Below are 26,279 nucleotides of genomic sequence, written 5' to 3'. Positions count from 1 at the left end.
ACCCGAAAAGTCAGCACAATCCCATAATACAATGGGTCTAGGACTAACCGTAATTAGCTGTAAATCATCATGTCTATATTTTTGCCTTCCCTAGAAGGGCATCCAGTATCTGTGGTTTGCATCTACTTGGACTGTAGGAGAGCTGGGGCAAGGGCGTCACGTTCTTCGCTCATTGGGACATGTCTCATTAAACTGGGTCTGGACGGGCCCTCTCCTACAGACTTTACCTCTTGGGTACTGTTTTTGGGACATGTCTCATCAAACTGGGCCTGGTGTCTCTACGCCTTGATGGTGCATACCTCTGAGGCTGATGTTGACCCTGTTCTGCCCTGCCCTGGCCTGCCAGGATGCCCTGTCCTGGCCTGGCCTGCCCTGGCTTCAGAGAGCATGTTTCCTGCGATACAGGAGTCAGCCATATCCCCACACGTGATACATTGAAGTAAGTATTGGAAAGAGAACTTCAGGTTACTTGCGTAACCCCGGTTCTCTGATATTATGAGTGAGATGTATCACCGCATTCCCCTACTCACGAGAGTGTGAGAATAACCAGAATGGAGGAGAGTGGATCCATTTATGGAAGTGAGGTCCTCACCTCATTTGCTACTATACTTATCTGTCTCCAACAGATGCTTTTGATTGGTTCTTATGAGAGTAGGCGGTCCTAGCTGTTCGCACATGTGATATATCTCACTCATATTACCAGAGAACTGGGGTTAGGGCTCCCGAGTGGCGCAGCATTCTAAGGCACTGCATTTCAGTGGAAGAGGCATCACTACATTCCCTGGTTCAAATCCAGGCTGTATCACATCTGGCCATGATTGGGAGTCCCATGGCGCACAATTGGCCCAGCGTAGTCCGGGGTAGGCCGTCATTGTAAATATCAATTTGTTCTTAACTGAATTTCCAAGTTAAATAAAGGTTCAATTAAATAAAAATAAATGCAAGCAACCTTAAGTTTTGTAATTAAGAAATATTGAGTCATTACCCTAGCAAAAGTCCCCCTACTGCCCTTCGACTGCCGCTCCCACCCTGACCTGTATTCTACCCGCCCCAGGCCACCAGCACAACAACAGCACAGGGGAGACAGAGTAGCCTGTGCTCCATAACTATTGACAGGTTTGGTTTGATGAGCCCAGCCAGTGGAAAGTATGGGAAAATTGGAGTTTCTGGGCAGTCCACCCCTCAGGGCCTGGGTCTGTAATGGAAAGATTCAAACTCTCCCTCCTCCCTCTCACTCTCTCACAGCGATGCTAAAAAGCTTACAGAGGATTCACTGGTTTAAAGACACGGGGTGAAAGCTGTGTGGTTAATTTTTGTCTTAGCTGAGAATACCGAACTACACTGACGAGGGTTAGAGGACTGTTGGGATGGAAGTTGAGTAACTTTACCTCTGGTTTCTGGGACAATGTGTTGGGAGGTCTGAGGTCTCATCAGTGTGGTAGTCGATAGACGGGCAGTTTGGGAGCACATCGCACGGCGCAGTACAGTCTGAACTGAGAGACAGCCCAGATCAGTAGACTTTCAGTTTGGGAGCACATCGCACGGCGCAGTACAGTCTGAACTAAGAGACAGCCCAGATCAGTAGACTTTCAGCTTGGGAGCACAAAGCACACAGCAGAGAGCAGCCTCAACCAGGAGCCTGACACAGCCCAGAGGCCAACACCGTCCAACCAGACCAGGAGCCTGACACGGCCCAGAGCACACCACCGTCCGACCAGACCAGGAGCCTGACACAGCCCAGAGCCCAGCACCGTCCGACCAGACCAGGAGCCTGACACAGCCCAGAGCCCAGAGCCCTGCACCGTCCAACCAGACCAGGAGCCTGACACAGCCCAGAGCCCAGCACCATCCGACCAGACCAAGAGCTTGACACGGCCAAGAGCCCAGCACCGTCCGACCAGACCAGGAGCCTGACACAGCCCAGAGCCCAGAGCCCAGCACCGTCCAACCAGACCAGGAGCCTGACACGGCCCAGAGCACACCAACGTCCGACCAGACCAGGAGCCTGACACAGCCCAGAGCCCAGAGCCCAGCACCGTCTGACCAGACCAGGAGCCTGACACAGCCCAGAGCCCAGAGCCCAGAGCCCAGAGCCCAGCACCATCCAACCAGACCAGGAGCCTGACACGGCCCAGAGCACACCACCGTCCGACCAGACCAGGAGCCTGACACAGCCCAGAGCCCAGCACCGTCTGACCAGACCAGGAGCCTGAGACAGCCCAGAGCCCAGAACCGTCCAACCAGACCAGGAGCCTGACACGGCCCAGAGCCCAGCACCATCCGACCAGACCAGGAGCTTGACACAGTCCAGAGCCCAGCACCGTCCGACCAGACCAGGAGCCTGACACAGCCCAGAGCCCAGAGCCCAGCACCGTCCAACCAGACCAGGAGCCTGACACAGCCCAGAGCCCAGAGCCCAGCACCGTCCAACCAGACCAGGAGCCTGACACGGCCCAGAGCCCAGAGCCCAGAACTCAGAACCATCCGGCCAGACCAGGAACCTGTCACGGCCCAGAGCCCAGCACCGTCCGACCAGACCAGGAGCCTGACACAGCACAGAGCCCAGAGCCCAGAACCATCCGGCCAGACCAGGAGCAACTAAAAGAAGGATAACCTCTCTCTCTTTTCTTATTTTGCTCACCACCTGCCCGCTGCCTGCCACCATGGCTCTGAGGCTGCTCCCGGCCTTCTCCAACGAAGACGAGGATGATGATGGGAACTTCACCAACTGGATGAGCAGCTACTGGGGCCATGGAGCTAGAGAGGGAGGAAATAGAACTTCAGAGAGAAAACGCAGCTTCAGGAGACCAGCACGGCCGCAGACTGACCGCCGAGCCTCGCTCCCCTGTATGGTAAGGACCTGGGTCGGCACTATTTGGCTGCCTGTGGAGGGAGGGCTGGGGGTGAATAGCTGACTGTAGGTGGGAACTGTGTGGAGGGTTGGGGGTGACTAGCTGACTGTAGGTGGGAACTGTGTGGAGGGTTGGGGGTGACTAGCTGACTATAGGTGGGAACTGTGTGGACTGCTGTGGGTGACTAGCTGACTGTAGGTGGGAACTGTGTGGATGGCTGGGGGTGACAAGCTGACTGTAGGTGGGAACTGTGTGCAGGGCTGGGGGTGACTAGCTGACGACTGTAGGTGGGAACTGTGTGGAGGGCTGGGGGTGACAAGCTGACGACTGTAGGTGGGAACTGTGTGGAGGGCTGGGGGTGACTAGCTGGCTGTAGGTGGGAACTGTGTGGAGGGTTGGGGGTAACGAGCTGACTGTAGGTGGGAACTGTGTGGAGGGCTGGGGGTGACTAGCTGGCTGTAGGTGGGAACTGTGTGGAGGGTTGGGGGTGACTAGCTGACTGTAGGTGGGAACTGTGTGGAGGGTTGGGGGTGACTAGCTGACTGTAGGTGGGAACTACACCTACAGTGTAGGTGGGAACTGTGTGGAGGGCTGGGGTGACTAGCTGACTGTAGGTGGGAACTGTGTGGAGGGCTGGGGGTGACTAGCTGGTTGTAGGTGGGAACTATGTGGAGGGTTGGGGGTGACTAGCTGACTATAGGTGGGAACTGTGTGGAGGGCTGGGGGTAACGAGCTGACTGTAGGTGGGAACTGTGTGGAGGGCTGGGGGTGACTAGCTGACTGTAGGTGGGAACTGTGTGGAGGGTTGGGGGTGACTAGCTGACTGTAGGTGGGAACTGTGTGGAGGGCTGGGGGTGACTAGCTGACAGTAGGTGGGAACTGTGTGGAGGGCTGGGGGTAACGAGCTGACTGTAGGTGGGAACTGTGTGGAGGGCTGGGGGTGACTAGCTGACTGTAGGTGGGAACTGTGTGGAGGGTTGGGGGTGACTAGCTGACTGTAGGTGGGAACTGTGTGGAGGGCTGGGGGTGACTAGCTGACAGTAGGTGGGAACTGTGTGGAGGGCTGGGGGTAACGAGCTGACTGTAGGTGGGAACTGTGTGGAGGGCTGGGAGTGACTAGCTGACTGTAGGTTGGAACTATGTGGACTGATGAGGTTGACTAGGAGTGAGACACTGTTTGAAGGGATTGAAAGGAGACAGTGTTTACCTGACGTTTTTCCGGGCTCCATTTCTAAATGGTACAGGATTGGTGCAACTATAATGTTCTGAGGATGAAGTGATTATTGGGTTGATTGTACTGTAGGTTTCATCTAATGGATAAAAGCCCCTGCTATGGACGATGACTGAAAAATGGAAGATGTACAGTAAATCTTTATCTTTACACCATAACCCCAGGCTTAATGGAAGTAGTGTATCTACCACATTATGAATATGTGTCAGTTTGTGCTCCAGAAAATGGTTACTGGATAGTGTGTATGTGTCCTAAAATCTATGCAGTGTGTAAACTGAAGGGGAAAGTAGATCACGTGACAAGCAGAATGACTGACATTAGAATGCTGTTATAGAGTGTTTGATTAGAGGTTATGACCGTTTATCAATTAGTGCCCTACTTCAACTCTGCATCACAAAAACACATACACACACGCAAACATGCACGCTTGATATCACCCATGCACGGCACACATATGTAACGGATGTGATCGTTACTCTCTCGTGTTGTTTATTAAAAAAAGTCAGCCAATGGTCCCAGTTGATTTGTAGTTTATTCTGACAAAGAATAGGAGACCGTACATTAGATGTGCAAAGCTCTATGATGTTGATGGCTGCCCGTTCAAACTCTTTTCTACATTGTAGAATAATAGTGAAGACATCAAAACTATCAAATAACACATGAAATCAGTTAGTAACCAAAAAATTGTTAAACAAATCAAAATATAGTTAATATTTGAGATTCTTCAAAGTAGCCACCCTTTCCCTTGATGACAGCTTTGCACACTCTTTGCATTCTCTCAACCAGCTTCATCAGGTAGTCACCAGGTATGCATTTCAATTAACAGGTGTGCCTTGTTAAAAGTTAATTTGTGGAATTTCTTTCCTTCTTAATTTGTTTGAGCCAATCAGTTGTGTTGTGACAAGGCAGGGGTGGTATACAGAAGACAGCCCTATTTGGTAAAAGACCAAGTCCATATTATGGCAAGAACAGCTCAAATAAGCAAAGAGAAACGATAGTCCATTGTGACTTTAAGACATGAAGGTCAGTCAATTTGGGAAATTTCAAGAACTTTGAAAGTTTCTTCAAGTGCAGTCGCAAAAACCATTAAGCGCTATGATGAAACTGGCTCTCATAACTACGGCCACAAGAAAGGAAGACCCAGAGTTACCTCTGCTGGAGAGGATCATTTCATTCGAGTTACCAGCCTCAGAAATTGCAGCTCAAATAAATGCTTCACAGAGTTCAAGTAACAGACACATCTCAACATCAACTGTTCAGAGGAGACTGTGTGAATCAGGTCTTCATGGTCGAATTGCTGCAAAGAAACCACTACCAAAGGACACCAATAATAAGAAGAGACATTCAAGGCACACAACCAGCATGGCTACCACAGCATTCTGCAGTGATACGCCATCCTATCTGGTTTGCACTTATTTAAAAAAATATATATATATTTCACCTTTATTTAACCAGGTAGGCCAGTTGAGATCAAGTTTCCATTTACAACTGCGATCTGGCCAAGATAAACGCAAAGTAGTGCGACACAAACAACAACACAGAGTTACACATGGAATAAACAAACATACAGTCAATAACACAATAGAGAAAAAAGAGTGTGTGCAAATGGCGTGAAGAGGTAAGGCAATAAATAGGCCATAGTAGCAAAGTCATTAGAATTTAGCAGATTAACACTGGAGGGATAGATGAGCAGATGGTGATGTGCAAGTAGTAATACTGGTGTGAAAAAGAGCAGAAAAGTAAATAAAAACAATATGGGGATGAGGTAGGTAGATTGGATGGGCTATTTACAGATGGACTATGTACAGCTGCAGCGTTTCGGTTAGCTGCTTAGATAGCTGATGTTTAAAGTTAGTGAGGGAAATATAAGTCTCCAGCTTCAGCGATTTTTGCAATTTGTTCCAGTCATTGGCAGCAGAGAACTGGAAGGAAAGGCGAGGTGTTGGCTTTGGGGATGACCAGTGAGATATACCTGCTGGAGCGCGTGCTACAGGTGGGTGTCGTTATCGTGACAAGGGAGCTGAGATAGCATAGATTTATAGATGACCTGGAGCCAGTGGGTCTGGCAACGAACATGTAGCGGGTGCCAGCCGACTAGAGCATACAGGTCGCAGTGGTGGGTGGCGGGGGCTTTGGTAACAAAACGGATGGCACTGTGATAGACTGCATCCAGTTTGCTGAGTAGAATATTGGAAGCTGAGCTGAGCTGAGTAGAATATTGGAAGCTATTTTGTAGATGACATTGCCGAAGTCAAGGATCGGTAGGATAGTCAGTTTTACTAGGGTAAGTTTGGTGGCGTGAGTGAAGGAGGCTTTGTGTCACGGCCGTTGTAAGAAAAGGACCAAGGTGCAGCGTTGTGAGCGTACATATTCCTTTATTTAAGTGAATACGCCGACAAAACAATAAACACTACAAAACAAACCGTGAAGCTAAAGACTATGTGCCCTAAACAAAGTAAACTTCCCACAAAGACAGGTGGAAAAAAGGGCTACCTAAGTATGTTTCTCAGAGATAACGATAGAGAGCTGTCCCTGATTGAGAACCCTACCCGGCGAAGACATAGAAATACAAATAATAGAATATAGAATACCCACCCCAACTCACACCCTGACCAAACCTAAAAAGAGACATAAACAGGATCTCTAAGGTCAGGGCGTGACACTTTGTTGCAAAATAGGAAGCCGATTCTAGATTTGATTTTGGATTGGCGATGTTTAATATGAGTCTGGAAGGAGAATTTACTGTCGAGCCAGACACCTAGGTATTTGTAGTTGTCCACATATTCTAGGTCAGAACCGTCCAGGGTAGTGATGCTAGTTGGGCTGGCAGCGAACAGTTGAAGAGCATGCATTTGGTTTTACTAGCTATTAATAGCAGTTGGAGGCCACGGAAGGAGTGTTGTATGGCATTGAAGCTCGTTTGGAGGTTAGTTAACACAGTGTCCAAAGATGGGCCAGATGTATACAGAATGGTGTTGTCTGCGTAGAAGTGGATCAGGGAATCACCCGTAGCAAGAGCGACATCATTGATATATACAGAAAAAAGAGTCGGCCCAAGAATTGAACTCTGTGTTACCCCCTTAGAGACTGCCAGAGGTCCAGACAACAGGCCCTCCGATTTGACACACTGAACTCTGTCTGCAAAGTAGTTGGTGAACCAGGCGAGGCAGTCATTAGAGAAACCAAGGCTATGGAGTCTGCCGATAAGAATACGGTGATTGACAGAGTCAAAAGACTTGGCCAGGTCTATGAAGACAACTGCACAGTACTGTCTTTTATTGATGGCGGTTATGATATCATTTAGTACCTTGAGCTTGGCTGAGGTGCACCCGTGACCAGCTCGGAAACCGGATTGCACAGCGGAGAAGGTACGGTGGGATTCAAAATGGTCGGTGATCTGTTTATTAACTTGGCTTTCGAGGACTTTAGAAAGGCAGGGCAGGATGGATATAGGTCTATAACAGTTTGGGTCTAGAGTGTCACCCCCTTTGAAGAGGGGGATGACCGTGGCAGCTTTCCAATCTTAAGGGATCTTGGATGATACGAAAGAGAGGTTGAACAGACTGGTAATAGGGGTTGCAACAATGGCGGCGGATAGTTTTAGAAAGAGAGGGTCCAGATTGTCTATATTGTCTAATAACCAGGCATCCTCTACTGTCGGGATGAGGTCAATGTCGTTCCAGGATACCCCGGCCAGGTCGATTAGAAAGGCCTGCTCGCAGAAGTGTTTTAGGGAGCGTTCAACAGTGATGAGGGGTGGTCGTTTGACTGCGGCTCCGTAGCGGATACAGGCAATGAGGCAGTGATCGCTGAGATCCTGGTTGAAGACAGCGGAGGTGTATTTGGAGGGCCAGTTGGTCCAGTAGGAATCAGTCCAGTCCAGTAGAGTACAGTCCAGTCCAGTAGAGTCCGGTTCAGTAGGAATTAGTACAGTCCAGTAGGAATCAGTCCAGGTGTCCAGGGCACAGCTGGGAGCTGAGGGGGGTCTATAACAGGCTGGTTCGTTTGCTCGCAGACCCATTACGGATATCTATGAGGGTGCCAGTGTTTACGGATTTGGGGTTATATCTGGTAGGTTCATTGATAAATTGTGTGAGATTGAGGGCATCAAGCTTAGATTGTAGGATGGCCGGGGTGTTAAGCATGTCCCAGTTTAGGTCACCTAGCAGCACAAGCTCAGAAGATAGATGGGGGGCGATCAAATCACATATGGTGTTGAGGGCACAGCTGGGGGCAGAGAGTGGTCTATAGCAAGCGGCAACGGTGAGAAACTTGTTTCTGGAAAAGTTAATTTAGTAGAAGCTCAAATTGTTTGGGTACAGACCTGGATAGTAAGACAGAACTCTGCAGGTTATCTTTGCAGTAAATTGCAACACCGCCCCCTTTGGCAGTTCTATCTTGTCGGAAAATGTCATAGCTAGGAATGGAAATGTCAAGGTTTTTGGTGGTCTTCCTAAGCCAGGTTTCAGACACAGCTAGGGCATCCGGATTGGTGGAGTGTGCTAGGGCAGTGAATAAAACAAACTTAGGGAGGAGGCTTCTAATGTTAACATGCATGAAACCAAGGCTTTTACGGTTGCAGAAGTCAACAAATGAGAGGGGGGATGGGAGTGGAGGTAGACACTGCAGGGCCTGGATTAACCTCTACATCACCAGAGGGACAGAGGAGGAGTAGGATAGGAGGCTGAAGAAATTTGGCTTGTCACCAAAAGCACTCACAAACTTCTACAGATGCACAATCGAGAGCATCCTGTCGGGCTGTATCACCGCCTGGTACGGCAACTGCTCCGCCCTCAACCGTAAGGCTCTCCAGAGAGTGAGGTCTGCACAAAGCATCACCGGGGGCAAACTACCTGCCCTCCAGGACACCTACACCACCCGATGTCACAGGAAGGCCATAAAGATCATCAAGGACATCAACCACCCGAGCCACTGCCTGTTCACCCCGCTATCATCCAGAAGGCGAGGTCAGTACAGGTGCATCAAAGCTGGGACCAAGAGACTGAAAAACAGCTTCTATCTCAAGGCCATCAGACTGTTAAACAGCCACCACTAACATTGAGTGGCTGCTGCCAACACACTGACACTGACTCAACTCCAGCCACTTTAATAATGGGAATTGATGGGAAATGATGTAAATATATCACTAGCCACTTTAAACAATGCTACCTTATATAATGTTACTTACCCTACATTATTCATCTCATATGCATACGTATATACTGTACTCTATATCATCGACTGTATTCTTATGTAATACATGTATCACTAGCCACTTTAACTATGCCACTTTGTTTACATACTCATCTCATATGTATGTACTGTACTCGATACCATCTACTGTATCTTGCCTATGCTGCTCTGTACCATCACTCATTCATATATCCTTATGTACATATTCTTTATCCCCTTACACTGTGTACAAGAGAGTAGTTTTGGAATTGTTAGTTAGATTACTTGTTATTCCTGCATTGTCGGAACTAGAAGCACAAGCATTTCGCTACACTCGCATTAACATCTGCTAACCATGTGTATGTGACAAATAACATATGATTTGATTTGTGTGGCTTCAGGCAGCTAGCGGCATGGGGCTAGCAGGCTAACAGAAAGTCTTTAGAGGGATGACGCGACGGAGGGAAGTCTGTTGTGGCCCCCTCGTGCAGTTACATCAGGGGACGGATCAGCAGGGCTCCGTGTGGTAAACCAGGCCAATTGGCAAAATATGTATAGTGGCCGAAGAAATATTTCCGAAGGGCCTCTCTCTCTGCTAGCAGGCCGCAGATTAGCGGCTGTGCATTCAAGGGTCGTTAGGGTCGCTATAATTCCAGGTGGAAAAAATAAATAAAAATAATCATAATAAAAAATGTCATAAAAAAAAAAAAATATAGGTTCAGAGCTTATGGTAAGAATAAGTCCGACTAGCTCTGGTTTGAGTCACGCTGTACAGACTAGCGAGAGTTGTCCGGGATAAAGGTAGCTGATGACCGCTAGCAAAGGATAGCTGACTGCTAGCTAGTGGCTTCGGTATGTATTCGATGGGCCTCGTAAGCCAACAGTCCGTTGTGCTCTAGACAGCTAGCATTCAGGGGATGTTAGCTGCGAAGTTCGGAAGGTGATAAGGTTCAGAGCTTGCGATAGGAATCCGGGGATATGGAGAGAAAAATAGGTCCGTATGCTCTGGTTGAAACGTGTTGTACAAACTGGCGAGAGCTTTCCGAGCTAGAGGTTAGCTGATGATCGTTAGCTGGCTAGTTAGCTGGCTAGTTTATGTTGGAGAGATTCCAGTAAGAGGCAAAGAAAAATACGTTAGAGAAAAAGCAGGTCCACACCACATTGGATGAGGCGGGTTGCAGGAGAGTATTTTGAAGTAAGGGTTTAGAAAAATATAAAAAGATATGCAAAGAAAAATATACAGTATAAAAATGTATATATATACGTGGGACACGACAAGACGAAGGACAAATACGTCTGACTGCTACGCCATCTTGGATTTCTGCCAATAACAGTGTCCCTAAACTTTTTGGAGTTAGAGCTACAGGATGAAAATTTCTGTTTGAAAAATCTAGCCTTTGCTTTCCTGACTGACTGTGTGTGTTGGTTCCTGACTTCCCTGAACAGTTGCATTTCGCGGGGACTATTCGATGCTATTGCAGTCCGCCAAGGATGTTTTTGTGCTGGTCAAGGGCAGTCAGGTCTGGGATGAACGACGGGCTCTATGTGTTCTTAGGTCTACATTTTTTGAAAGGGGAATGCTTATTTAAGTTGGTGAGGAAATTACTTTTAAATGAAGACCAGGCATCCTCGACTGACGGGATGAGGTCGATATCCTTCCAGGATACCAGGGCCAGGTCGATTCGAAAGGCCTGCACACAGAAGTGTTTCAGGGAGTGTTTGAAAGTGATGAGGGGTGGTCGTTTGACCGCGGTCCCATAGCGGATGCAGGCAATGAGGCAGTGATCGCTGAGATGCTGATTGAAAACTGCAGAGGTGTATTTGGAGGGCAAGTTGGTCAGGATAATATCTATAAGGGTGCCCACGTTTACAGATTTAGGGTTGTACCTGGAGGGTTCCTTGGTGATTTGTGTGAGATTGGGGGCATCTAGCTTAGATTTTAGGATTGTAGGACTGCCGGGGTGTTAAGCATATTCCAGTTTAGGTCACCTAACAGAACAAACTCTGAAGATAGATGAGGGGCAATCAATTCACATAGTGTCCAGGGCACAGCTGGGAGCTGAGGGGGGTCTATAACAGGCTGCAACAGTGAGAGACTTACAGTGGGGCAAAAAAGTATTTAGTCAGCCACCAATTGTGCAAGTTCTCCAACTTAAAAAGATGAGAGGCCTGTAATTTTTAAGATTAAAAATCCTACAATGTGATTTTCTGGATGTTATTTTCTAATTTTGTCTTTCATAGTTGAAGTGTACCTATGATGAAAATGAAAGGCCTCTCTCATCTTTTTAAGTGGGAGAACTTGCACAATTGGTGGCTGACTAAATACTTTTTTGCCCCACTGTATTTCTGGAGAGATTCATTTTTGAAAGCACTGGGGCAAAGCTGCCTGCCATCCAGGACCTCTACCCAGGCGGTGTCAGAGGAAGGCCCTAAAAATTGTCAAAGACCCCAGCCACCCTTCGTCTCTCCCAAGCCCGTACGGAAGTTGCAGCGATGAGACAAGATAGTAATTACTAACAATTGGATACCACAAAATTGGGGAGAAAAGGGGGCCCTCTAGCCACCCCAGTCATAGACTGTTCTCTCAACTACCGCATGGCAAGCGGTACCGGAGTGCCAAGTCTTGGACAAAAAGGCTTCTCAACAGTTTTTACCCCCAAGCCATAAGACTCCTGAACAGGTAACCAAATGGCTACCCGGACTATTTGCATTGTGTTCCTCCCCCCCAACCCCTATTTTACGCTGCTGCTACTCTCTTTTCATCATATATGCATAGTCACTTTAACGATATCTACATGTACATACTACCTCAATAAGCCTGACTAACAGGTGTCTGTATATAGCCTTGCTACTCTTTTTTCAAATGTCTTTTTACTGTTGTTTTATTTCTCTACTTACCTACACACACACACATACCTTTCTGTAAGTAAGCATTTCACTGTAAGGTTTACTCCTGTTGTATTCGGCTCACGTGACAAATAAACTTGGATTTGATTTGATTTGTTTGGACATAGACCTGGAAAGTATGACTGAACTCGATCACAGAGAAGGAGAGGGGGGCGCAGTCCTTGTTAGTGGACCGCGATGGTCTATGATGGCGCTGAAGAGGTTGGCTGACGTTTTTACATGCTCCTAACCAACTCTGCAATTTTTATTTTTTTTGCATTGTTTGTAACTTATTTTGTACATAATGTTGATGCTACCATCTCTTATGACCAAAAATAACTTCTGGACATCAGAACAACGATTACTCACCTCGATCTGGAAGAAGCTTTTTCCTTTAAGGAGTCCGACGAGAAGGATATGCTGCTTTCCCGGGAACAGGCCCAAATCCATGTCATTTGCGTGAAGAAAAGACGGAGAAAAAGGGGAAGGAGGTCGGGCTGCCTTCTGAGAACTCGTAGGCGAGTGAGTAAACTCCCATTGTCATCCGTTCTATTGGTTAACCTGCAAACATTGGAAAATAAAATTGATGACCTACGATTAAGATTGTCCTAACAACGGGACATTAAAAACGAATATCTTATGTTTCACAAAGTCGTGGCTGAACGACAACACGGATAATATAGAGCTGGCTGGATTTTCCAATGCACCGGCAGAACAGAGAAGCTATGTCTGGTAAGGCGAGGTGTGGTGGTGTGTCTATTTGTCAATAACAGCTGGTGCACGTCGTCTAATATTAATGTTGCGACTCTAGGGGCAGTATTTTCATTTTTGGAAAAAAAACTTTCCCGTTTTAAACAGGATATTTTTTCAGGACAAGATGCTAGAATATGCATATAATTGACAGCTTAGGATAGAAAACACTCTAACGTTTCCAAAACTGTAAAGATATTGTCTGTGAGTATAACAGAACTGATGTTGCAGGCGAAAGCCTGAGAAAAATCCAATCCGGAAGTGCCCCAGGTTTTGAAAGCGCTGCGTTCCAATGAGTCCCTATTGGGCTGTGAATGTGCTATCAACTAGCTTACGCTTTCTACGTATTCCCCAAGGTGTCTACAGCATTGTGACGTAGTTTTACGCATTTATGTTGAAGAATAGCCGTATGCGGCTACATTGCGTAAGTGGTCACCTGATGGCTCTCAGGGTGACTCTCGCGTAAAATACAGAGGTAGCCATTACTCCAATCGATCCTACTGAAAAACGAATTGTCCCGACGGATATATTATCGAATAGATATTTGAAAAACACCTTGAGGATTGATTATAAACAACGTTTGCCATGTTTCTGTCGATATCATGGAGCTAATTTGGAATATTTTTCGCAGTTTTCGTGACTGCAATTTCCAGGCGATTTCTCAGCCAAACGTGAAGAACAAACGCTATTTCGCCTACAAAAATAATATTTTGGGAAAAAATTAACTTTGGCTATTTACCTGGGAGTCTCGTGAGTGAAAACATCCGAAGTTCATCAAAGGTAAACTATTTAATTTGATTGCTTTTCTGATTTTTGTGACAAGGTTGCCTGCTGCAAGCGAGGCATAATGCTATGCTAGGCTATCGATAAACTTACACAAATGCTTGTCTAGCTTTGGCTGTAAAGCATATTTTGAAAATCTGAGATGACAGGGTGATTAACAAAAGGCTAAGCTGTGTCTCAATATATTTCATTTGTGATTTTCATGAATAGGAATATTTTCTAGGGATATTTATGTCCGTTGCGTTATGCTAATTAGTGTCAGGCGATGATTACGCTCCTGCATGCGGGATGGGGAGTCACTGGAGGATTTATTAAAGAAGTCTCGAGGTATTGCTCGCCTAAGGTAGAGTACCTTATGATAAGCTGCAGACTACACTATCTACCAAAAGAGTTCTCATCTATATTATTCGTAACCATCTATTTACCACCACAGACTGATGCTGGCACTGACACCGCACTCAACCAACTCTATAAGGCCAAACGCAAACAAGAAAATGCTCATCCGGAAGTGGCGCTCCTAGTGGCCAGGGACTTTAAAAATCCCGCTATACCCTCAGACAAACCATCAAACAAGCAAAGCATAAATAAAGGATTAAAATTGAATCCTACTACACCGGCTCTGATGCTCGTCGGAGGTGGCAGGGCTTGACAACTATTACGGACCTACTAGACGAGCTAAGTACCTTTTATAATCGCTTCAAGGCAGGCAAAACTGAAGCATACATCAGAGCACCAGCTTTTCTGGATGACTGTGTGATAACGCTCTTGGTAGCCAATGTGAGCAAGACCTTTGACCAGGTCAACATTCACAAAGCCACGGGGCCAGACGGATTACCAGGACGTGTACTCAAAGCATGCGCGGACCAACTGGCAAGTGTTTTCACTGACATTTTTACCTAGTCTATAGTACTTACATGTTTCAAGCAGACCACCATAGCCCCTGTGCCCAAGGAAACAAAGGTAACCTGCCTAAATTATTACCGCCCCATAGCACTTACGTCGGTAGCCATGAAGTGCTTTGAAAGGCTGGTCATGGCTCACAACAGCATCCTCCCAAATACCCTAGACCCACTCCATTTCACATACCGCCCCAACAGATCCACAGATGACGCAATCTCAAGCGCACTCCACACTTCCCTTTCACACCTGGACAAAAGGAACACATACAGTATGTGAGAACGCTGTTCATTGACTACAGCTCAGTGTTCAACACCATAGCGCCCACGAAGCTCATCACTAAGCTAAGGACTCTGGGACTAAACACCTCCCTCTGCAACTGGATCCTGGACTTCCTGACGGGCCGCCCCCAGGTGGTTAGGGTAGGCAACAACATGGCTGCCACGCTGATCTTTAACACAGGGACCCCTCAGGGTGGTGTCCTTAGTAGTCCCCTCCTGTACTCCGTGTTCACCCATGACTGCGTGGCCAAACACGACTCCAACATCTTCATTAAGTTTGCTGATGACCCAAAAGTGGTAGGCCTGATCACCGACAACAATGATACGGCCTATAGGAAGGAGGTCAGAGCACTGGCAGTGTGGTGCCAGGCCAACAACCTCTCCCTTTAATGTGATCAAGACCAAGGAGCAGATTGTGGACCACCTGAAAAGGCGGGCCAAACAGGCCCCCATTAACATCGACGGGGCTGTAGTGAAGCGGGTTGAGAGCTTCAAGTTCCTTGGTGTCCACATCACCAACAAACTATCATGGTCAAAGCACACCAAGACAGCCGTGAAGAGGGCACGACAACACTGTTTCCCCCTCGGGAGACTGAAAAGATTTTGCATGGGTCCTCAGATCCTCAAAAAGTTCTACAGCTGTTCCATCGAGAGCACTCTGACCTGTTGCATCACCGCCTGGTATGGCAACTGCTCGGCATCTGACAGTAAGGCGCTACAGAGGGTAGTGCGAACGGCCCAGTACATCTCCAAACTTCCTTCCATCCAGGACCTATATAATAGGCGGTGTCACGAACCGGCTCAGAGTTCGTAACAAAAAGGGAGACAACGTGGAGATAAGGAATAACAAAATATATTTATTAACTTAAGTAAACTAATTACAATTAACAATGATGTGTGTAGTCAGTAATCAGTAGTGTAAGTGAGTGTTTGCGTGCACAAGTAAACAAACGGCCATAACCAAAATCTGTGTCTGCATGGAGAGTCTCCTCAATGAATGGGGAAGTGGTGCCTTTATCCTGGGACAGACCCGGGCCCAGGTGTGTCCCATGTCGCTGACGACCCTCCCGGCTCCGCCCACTGACATCCTATTAAGGAAAACAAGAGCAAAGAGAAAGAATACGGCAGACAGAGTGGGAGGTTCGTCACAGAGGAAAGCCCATAAAATTGTTAGGGACTCCGTCACCCAAATCATAGACTGTTTTGCATGGCAAGCGATACCGGAGCACCAAGTCTAGGACCAAAAGGCTCCTTAATAGATTCTACCTTCAAGCCATAGGACTGCTGAACAATTAATCAAATGGCTACCGGACTATTACATTGACCCCCCCCTCCATTTGTTTTGTACACTGCAGCTACTCTCTGTATATTATCTATGCATAGTCACTTCACCCCTACCTGTACAAATGACCTCTAACCTGTACCCTCGCACACTGACTTGGTACCGGTGCCCCCTGTATGTAGCCTCGTTATTGCTATGTTACTTTTATAATTTTTTATTTTAGTTTATTTGGTAAATATATAACTCTTTTTGAACTGCACTGTTGGTTAAGGGCTTGTCAGTCAGCATTTCACTGTAAGGTCTACACTGTTGGTTAAGGGCTTGTCAGTCAGCATTTCACTGTGAGGTCTACACTGTTGGTTAAGGGCTTGTCAGTCAGCATTTCACTGTGAGGTCTACACTGTTGGTTAAGGGCTTGTCAGTCAGCATTTCACTGTGAGGTCTACACTGTTGGTTAAGGGCTTGTCAGTCAGCATTTCACTGTGAGGTCTACACTGTTGGTTAAGGGCTTGTCAGTCAGCATTTCACTGTGAGGTCTACACTGTTGGTTAAGGGCTTGTCAGTCAGCATTTCACTGTGAGGTCTACACTGTTGGTTAAGGGCTTGTCAGTCAGCATTTCACTGTGAGGTCTACACTGTTGGTTAAGGGCTTGTCAGTCAGCATTTCACTGTGAGGTCTACACTGTTGGTTAAGGGCTTGTCAGTCAGCATTTCACTGTGAGGTCTACACTGTTGGTTAAGGGCTTGTCAGTCAGCATTTCACTGTGAGGTCTACACTGTTGGTTAAGGGCTTGTCAGTCAGCATTTCACTGTGAGGTCTACACTGTTGGTTAAGGGCTTGTCAGTCAGCATTTCACTGTGAGGTCTACACTGTTGGTTAAGGGCTTGTCAGTCAGCATTTCACTGTAAGGTCTACACTTGTATTCGGCGCATGTGACAAATAAAGTTTGATTTGGAAGCGTTTTGCCCTGGTTACCACAGTTTCCCTGTGAGTTTGAGCCTCGGGTTGCTGTGGTTCATAACTCTGGTCGATGCGATGCAGTGTACGTGTGCGCTTCATCAAGTCACCTTGGTGTTTTGTTGTTTTGGACTTACAGTTCCTTGTACGAGTTCTGACATTTTAGGCTAGCAAGGCAAGTATTATTCTTGGAACCGTGGGGTCTAAGGACTTGGGCAGTCAGTGCGCATAGCCAAGTTGCAGCAGGTTCTGGATATCTATATGGGTATCTGACAGTTTGGAGCCGGTGGAACCTGTGTGTGCTTGGGTGCTGTGGGCCTCCTAGGAGTGTAATTGTATGTCCCCAAGGTATGTTATACTGTGTGACCGAGTGAAAGGGAACGTACAGTTATGAATATAACTACTGTTTCCCGAAGGAGGGAATGAGGTATAACTTATTTTGCCACCACCACGCCCTCAGGTGGTTTAGCCTGAAGGGTGGTACTGAATTGAGGAAATATTAAATATTATATTATAACCAGTTGAATAGGTATGTGATACCACGTTCCCTCCTTCAGGGAACAGTATATATATTCCTAACTGTACTTTACTCACACATGTTGTCAACACCCTGAGGTAATCAACTGGTTGACGGGAAATCAATATTACTGAACATGAATCCATTGTGAAATGCAATGGGAGGTCGTTTTATTGGAAGATCTTTTTTTAGACAGTGGACTAGATTAACAACAGTATTAGAGAATGAAGAGTCAATATTAATATTGACACGTGTTTTATATTCACCATGGGTATAAACAAACTGTGTACAAGGACTAACCCTAACCGTATCCCTGTGCACAATGACTGACCCAGGAAGCAAAGTGACATTGAACCAACTCTCTGACATAAGCAGCCAACCATGACCCTTCTCTGCTCTCCTCAGTCCCAACTAAACGTCATGCAGCTGAGTTGTCTCCATGCAGCAGCCGCCGACACTATGGCGCCTACGCCCGTCCACATGAAACCCCTGGAGGAAAAGGGGTCAGAGGTAAGGAACCACCCCCGAGCTCGCCGTGCGTCCTCCGACGGAAACAACAGGGTCAAATCGGCCCTCCAAGAGAAGCGCATCACCACCATCCCAGAGCTGGCCGAGTCCTTCAAAAGGAGACTGAGGCTCCACAACAAGAAGGTCATGTCCACGGTAGGTACAGAGACAGTAGAGGGATATAACTATAATGTATATGGATTAATATAGATGGACGGGTAGCAAATGGCCTGTTCCATCAATGACTGGGCACTGTTCCATCATTGACTGGGCACAGTTCCATCATTGACTGGGCACAGTTCCATCATTGACTGGGCACTGTCCATCAATGACTGGGCACTGTTCCATCATTGACTGGGCACTGTTTCATCAATGATGCTGCTGCTGTTGTTTTATCAGTGATGATCAATAAAAAACACGTGAGATTGTTTGATAACTCATATCAAGCCCAGTGATACTTTCATACTAATTTGCAATAAGATGCAGTATTGAACGTTTTCAATAAGGAAAATTGCATTACTAATGTAACTGTAATCCATTCCAGAGGGAAGCGGACAGCCATGAAGACATAGGAAATGGAGGAGGAGGAGTCCAGGAGTTGCAATGCTCACACCGCTTCCACAAAGAGGTGAGGTCACAACACACTCCTACAGTGCCTTGCGAAAGTATTCGGCCCCCTTGAACTTTGCGACCTTTTGCCACATTTCAGGCTTCAAACATAAAGATATAAAACTGTATTTTTTTGTGAAGAATCAACAACAAGTGGGACACAATCATGAAGTGGAACGACATTTATTGGATATTTCAAACTTTTTTAACAAATCAAAAACTGAAAAATTGGGCGTGCAAAATTATTCAGCCCCTTTACTTTCAGTGCAGCAAACTCTCTCCAGAAGTTCAGTGAGGATCTCTGAATGATCCAATGTTGACCTAAATGACTAATGATGATAAATACAATCCACCTGTGTGTAATCAAGTCTCCGTATAAATGCACCTGCACTGTGATAGTCTCAGAGGTCCGTTAAAAGCGCAGAGAGCATCATGAAGAACAAGGAACACACCAGGCAGGTCCGAGATACTGTTGTGAAGAAGTTTAAAGCCGGATTTGGATACAAAAAGATTTCCCAAGCTTTAAACATCCCAAGGAGCACTGTGCAAGCGATAATATTGAAATGGAAGGAGTATCAGACCACTGCAAATCTACCAAGACCTGGCCGTCCCTCTAAACTTTCAGCTCATACAAGGAGAAGACTGATCAGAGATGCAGCCAAGAGGCCCATGATCACTCTGGATGAACTGCAGAGATCTACAGCTGAGGTGGGAGACTCTGTCCATAAAACAACAATCAGTCATATATTGCACAAATCTGGCCTTTATGGAAGAGTGGCAAGAAGAAAGCCATCTCTTAAAGATATCCATAAAAAGTGTTGTTTAAAGTTTGCCACAAGCCACCTGGGAGACACACCAAACATGTGGAAGAAGGTGCTCTGGTCAGATGAAACCAAAATTGAACTTTTTGGCAACAATGCAAAACGTTATGTTTGGCGTAAAAGCAACACAGCTGAACACACCATCCCCACTGTCAAACATGGTGGTGGCAGCATCATGGTTTGGGCCTACTTTTCTTCAGCAGGGACATGGAAGATGGTTAAAATTGATGGGAAGATGGATGGAGCCAAATACAGGACCATTCTGGAAGAAAACCTGATGGAGTCTGCAAAAGACCTGAGACTGGGACGGAGATTTGTCTTCCAACAAGACAATGATCCAAAACATAAAGCAAAATCTACAATGGAATGGTTCAAAAATAAACATATCCAGGTGTTAGAATAGCCAGACCTGAATCCAATCGAGAATCTGTGGAAAGAACTGAAAACTGCTGTTCACAAATGCTCTCCATCCAACCTCACTGAGCTCGAGCTGTTTTGCAAGGAGGAATGGGAAAAAATTTCAGTCTCTCGATGTGCAAAACTGATAGAGACATACCCCAAGCAACTTACAGCTGTAATCACAGCAAAAGGTGGCGCTACAAAGTATTAACTTAAGGGGGCTGAATAATTTTGCACGCCCAATTTTTCAGTTTTTGATTTGTTAAAAAAGTTTGAAATATCCAATAAATGTCGTTCCACTTCATGATTGTGTCCCACTTGTTGTTGATTCTTCACAAAAAAATACAGTTTTATATCTTTATGTTTGAAGCCTGAAATGTGGCAAAAGGTTGCAAAGTTCAAGGGGGCCGAATACTTTCGCAAGGCACTGTATAACCCTGACCCTAACACTAACCTCCATGTCCCCTATATACCCTCTGTACTGGAGTTATTTGTTAGTTAACCTGTTTACAGTGTGCCCCAGCAACCTGCATGTCCCCTATATACCCTCTGTACTATACAACACTGGAGGCTCCTCAGAGAAGGAGGTGGAGATCCATCCTCCTCAGTGAATTTAAAAAAACAAACATTTAAGAAGTAAAAAAAAAAAAAAACACCACACTGATGGTGCTAATCACCATCAACACACTGATGACGCTAATTCCCACTACCACTCTGATGATGCTAATCCCCACCACTCTGGTGATGCTAATCCCCACCACCACACTGATGATGCTAATCCCCACTACCACTCTGATGATGCTAATCCCCACCACACTGATGATGCTAATCCCCAGGAGGAATGGGAAAAAATTTCAGTCTCTCGATGTGCAAAACTGATAGAGACATACCCCAAGCAACTTACAGCTGTAATCACAGCAAAAGGTGGCGCTACAAAGTATTAACTTAAGGGGGCTGAATAATTTTGCACGCCCAATTTTTCAGTTTTTGATTTGTTAAAAAAGTTTGAAATATCCAATAAATGTCGTTCCACTTCATGATTGTGTCCCACTTGTTGTTGATTCTTCACAAAAAAATACAGTTTTATATCTTTATGTTTGAAGCCTGAAATGTGGCAAAAGGTTGCAAAGTTCAAGGGGGCCGAATACTTTCGCAAGGCACTGTATAACCCTGACCCTAACACTAACCTCCATGTCCCCTATATACCCTCTGTACTGGAGTTATTTGTTAGTTAACCTGTTTACAGTGTGCCCCAGCAACCTGCATGTCCCCTATATACCCTCTGTACTATACAACACTGGAGGCTCCTCAGAGAAGGAGGTGGAGATCCATCCTCCTCAGTGAATTTAAAAAAACAAACATTTAAGAAGTAAAAAAAAAAAAAAACACCACACTGATGGTGCTAATCACCATCAACACACTGATGACGCTAATTCCCACTACCACTCTGATGATGCTAATCCCCACCACTCTGGTGATGCTAATCCCCACCACCACACTGATGATGCTAATCCCCACTACCACTCTGATGATGCTAATCCCCACCACACTGATGATGCTAATCCCCACTACCACTCTGATGATGCTAATCCCCACCACTCTGATGATGCTAATCCCCACCACTCTGGTGATGCTAATCCCCACCACTCTGATGATGCTAATCCCCACTACCACTCTGATGATGCTAATCCCCACCACTCTGATGATGCTAATCCCCACCACTCTGATGATGCTAATCCCCACCACTCTGGTGATGCTAATCCCCACCACTCTGATGATGCTAATCCCCACCACTCTGATGATGCTAATCCCCACCACTCTGGTGATGCTAATCCCCACTACCACTCTGATGATGCTAATTCCCACCACTCTGGTGATGCTAATCCCCACTACCACTCTGATGATGCTAATCCCCACCACTCTGGTGATGCTAATCCCCACTACCACTCTGATGATGCTAATCCCCACCACTCTGATGATGCTAATCCCCACCACTCTGGTGATGCTAATCCCCACCACTCTGGTGATGCTAATCCCCACCACTCTGGTGATGCTAATCCCCACCACTCTGATGATGCTAATCCCCACCACTCTGATGATGCTAATCCCCACCACTCTGGTGATGCTAATCCCCACCACTCTGGTGATGCTAATCCCCACCACTCTGATGATGCTAATCCCCACCTCTCTGATGATGCTAATCCCCACCACTCTGATGATGCTAATCCCCACTACCACTCTGATGATGCTAATCCCCACCACTCTGATGATGCTAATCCCCACCACTCTGATGATGCTAATCCCCACCACTCTGATGATGCTAATTCCCACCACTCTGGTGATGCTAATCCCTACCACCACACTGATGGTGGGTAATCCCCACCACCACGATGATGATGTTAATCCCCACTACCACACTGATGGTGCAAATCCCCACTACCACACTGATGATGCTAATCCCCACCACTCTGATGATGCTAATCCCCACCACGCTGATGATGCTAATCCCCAGTACCACACTGATGATGCTAATCCCTACTACCACAGTGGTGATGCTAATCCCCACTACCACAGTGGTGATGCTAATCCCCACTACCACACTGATGATGCTAATCCCCACCACCACGCTGATGATGCTAATCCCCACTACCACACTGATGATGCTAATCCCCACCACCACACTGATGATGCTAATCCCCTATACCACACTGATGATGCTAATCCCCACCACCACACTGATGATGCTAATCCCCACCACCACACTGATGATGCTAATCCCCTATACCACACTGGTGATGCTAATCCCCACTAATCACTCACTGACTTGTTCTCCTGATTTGAAACATGATCAATACGGGTCCGAAAGCATGATAACTGACCCCAACACCAGAAGCATGATACCTGACCCCAACACCAGAAGCATGATACCTGACCCCAACACCAGAAGCATGATACCTGACCCCAACACCAGAAGCATGATACCTGACCCCAACACCAGAAGCATGATACCTGACCCCAACACCAGAAGCATGATACCTGATCCCAACACCAGAAGCATGATACCTGACCCCAACACCAGAAGCATGATACCTGACCCCAACACCAGAAGCATGATACCTGACCCCAACACCAGAAGCATGATACCTGACCCCAATACCAGAAGCATGATACCTGACCACACACCAGAAGCATGATACCTGACCCCACACCAGAAGCATGATACCTGACCCCAACACCAGAAGCATGATACCTGACCCCACACCAGAAGCATGATACCTGACCCCACACCAGAAGCATGATACCTGACCCCAACACCAGAAGCATGATACCTGACCCCAACACCAGAAGCATGATACCTGACCCCAACACCAGAAGCATGATACCTGACCCCAACACCAGAAGCATGATACCTGACCCCAACACCAGAAGCATGATACCTGACCCCAACACCAGAAGCATGATACCTGACCCCAACACCAGAAGCATGATACCTGACCCCAACACCAGAAGCATGATACCTGATCCCAACACCAGAAGCATGATACCTGACCCCAACACCAGAAGCATGATACCTGACCCCAACACCAGAAGCATGATACCTGACCCCAACACCAGAAGCATAATACCTGACCCCAATACCAGAAGCATGATACCTGACCACACACCAGAAGCATGATACCTGACCCCACACCAGAAGCATGATACCTGACCCCAACACCAGAAGCATGATACCTGACCCCACACCAGAAGCATGATACCTGACCCCACACCAGAAGCATGATACCTGACCCCAACACCAGAAGCATGATACCTGACCCCAACACCAGAAGCATGATACCTGACCCCAACACCAGAAGCATGATACCTGACCCCAACACCAGAAGCATGACACCTGACCCCAACACCAGAAGCATGATACCTGACCCCAACACCAGAAGCATGATACCTGACCCCAACACCAGAAGCATGATACCTGACCCCAACACCAGAAGCATGACACCTGACCCCAACACCAGAAGCATGATACCTGACCCCAGTCTCCCAGCTGCCTTGTTATCATCATAAAGCATTAAACTAATGCTGTTTTTTGATTGGCTGTTTGGAAGGTGGCCAGCAGACTGGATGCGGGGCGTCCCCGGAGCGGGAGCACAGCCGGAGTGTGTGATAGGAGGAAGTCTGTGACTGGAGGAGAGGAGAGGCGGAGCTCAGGCGAGGAGCCGTTCAGCAAGGTGCAGGAGGACTACTGTATCCCCCGACGCCAGCTCTCCCTCAGGAGACAACGCTGAGAAGGGACAAAAAAAGTTCTCACAATTCCCAGGTTTTCCAGAAATCGTGGTTGGAGGTTTACGGATTTCCTTCTGTTGTTCTCCGAATTCCGGGGATCCTCTAACCAGGATTTCTGGAAAACCTGGGTATTTTGATAAAGTTACCTTCATTTTGGAAACACTAATGCCGAGACAACACTGAAATAACTAACACAGCAACGTCTAACATGCTGATCACACTGCTCGCGCACGTGCGTCCGCGTGCGTCATCGCGGGCATGTTGATTTTGTCCACCCACACCAGATGTGATCAGGACACACAGGTTGAAATATCAAAATTAACTCTAACTATATTAACTACATTAATTTGGGGACAGGTCGAAACACATGACACATTGATGGACATTTAGCTAGCTAGCTTTAAATCTTGGGATATAAACATTGGGTTGTTATTTTACCTGAAATGCACAAGATCCTCTACTCTGACAATTAATCCACAGATAAAAGGGTAAACCTAGTTAGTGTCTAGTAATCTCTCTTCCTTCGGGCTTCTTCTTCTTCTTTGGACTTTATGTGGCGGTTGGCAAACAACTTTAAGGTGCATTACCACCACCAACTGGACTGGAGTGTGGACCTCAGTTAATCTTTCAATCACCCACGTGGGTATATGCTCCTAAAAACCAATGAAGAGATGGGAGAGGCGGAACTTGCAACGCATCAAGCGCCACAAATAGAACTAGGTTCTATTTTAGCGCCTGGCTATGCAGATGCTTGCATGCCATGTGGGTGCAATGATTGAATAACATGCATGTGTACATTTATTTTGCAATGTTTGCGCAAACGATGCACGCAGTGATGTGGTCAGCATGTAAGCCAAACACACATTCAACTCTCCTTGGACCAAATGGCAGGCTACTATTTGACCTTTCCAACCTAACAGACAGTGAACCAGAGGAACTCACTTTCCAAAAGGTATGGGCCCGTATTCACACAGTGTCTCAGATTAGGAGTGTACTCAGATCCCCTCTGTCTATATAACCTAGGCCTGGTCTGATCCCAGTCTTAGACTTCATCTTTTCAAAATGGTTGATGTGTCCCTTTCAACATAACTCTCTTCACTAGACTTACAATGGATCCCTAATGTTTAAAAAGAAGATACAGAACTGATACAACAGAGATGATACAACAGAGATGATACAACAGGACTGATACAACAGGACTGATACAACAGAACTGATACAACAGCACTGATACAACAGAGATGATACAACAGGACTGATACAACAGCACTGATACAACAGAGATGATACAACAGGACTGATACAACAGAGATGATACAACAGGACTGATACAACAGAACTGATACAACACAGATGATACAACAGAGATGATATAACAGGACTGATACAACAGCACTGATACAACAGAGATGATACAACAGGACTGATACAACAGCACTGATACAACAGAGATGATACAACAGGACTGATACAACAGAGATGATACAACAGAACTGATACAACAGGACTGATACAACAGGACTGATACAACAGGACTGATACAACAGCACTGATACAACAGAGATGATACAACAGGACTGATACAACAGCACTGATACAACAGAGATGATACAACAGGACTGATACAACAGAGATGATACAACAGAACTGATACAACAGGACTGATACAACAGGACTGATACAACAGCACTGATACAACAGAGATGATACAACAGGACTGATACAACAGCACTGATACAACAGAGATGATACAACAGGACTGATACAACAGAGATGATACAACAGAACTGATACAACAGGACTGATACAACAGGACTGATACAACAGTACTGATACAACAGAGATGATACAACAGAACTGATACAACAGGACTGATACAACAGAGATGATACAACAGGACTGATACAACAGGACTGATACAACAGAGATGATACAACAGAACTGATACAACAGGACTGATACAACAGGACTGATACAACAGTACTGATACAACAGAGATGATACAACAGAACTGATACAACAGGACTGATACAACAGGACTGATACAACA

General features: G+C 46.4%; 1 protein-coding gene across 1 annotated transcript; it reads left to right on the top strand.

The window, feature by feature from the left end:
- Nucleotides 1-1,278: 1,278 nt before the first annotated feature.
- On the top strand, nucleotides 1,279-24,511 carry lnp1 (leukemia NUP98 fusion partner 1). Its single transcript, XM_090215913.1, has 4 exons — nucleotides 1,279-2,852; nucleotides 18,015-18,272; nucleotides 18,661-18,744; nucleotides 24,052-24,511. Exons 1-4 carry the CDS (start codon nucleotides 2,664-2,666, stop codon nucleotides 24,229-24,231), a joined length of 711 nt encoding a protein of 236 aa, XP_090072039.1. The 5' UTR covers nucleotides 1,279-2,663; the 3' UTR covers nucleotides 24,232-24,511.
- Nucleotides 24,512-26,279: the final 1,768 nt, after the last annotated feature.

This window comes from Oncorhynchus mykiss, chromosome 1 (assembly GCF_057628025.1).
Source record: "Oncorhynchus mykiss isolate SJ-2025 chromosome 1, ASM5762802v1, whole genome shotgun sequence".
Classification (NCBI taxonomy): Eukaryota; Metazoa; Chordata; class Actinopteri; order Salmoniformes; family Salmonidae; genus Oncorhynchus; species Oncorhynchus mykiss.
This window is presented reverse-complemented; position numbering and strand designations above follow the sequence as displayed.

Coding starts and splice junctions, on each gene's coding strand:
- lnp1 (XM_090215913.1), top strand. CDS start 2,664: ATGGCTCTGAGGCTGCTCCCGGCCTTCTCCAACGAAGACGAGGATGAT. Junction 18,273..18,660: donor ACAAGAAGGTCATGTCCACG/GTAGGTACAGAG, acceptor AATCCATTCCAG/AGGGAAGCGGACAGCCATGA. Junction 18,745..24,051: donor CACACCGCTTCCACAAAGAG/GTGAGGTCACAA, acceptor GCTGTTTGGAAG/GTGGCCAGCAGACTGGATGC.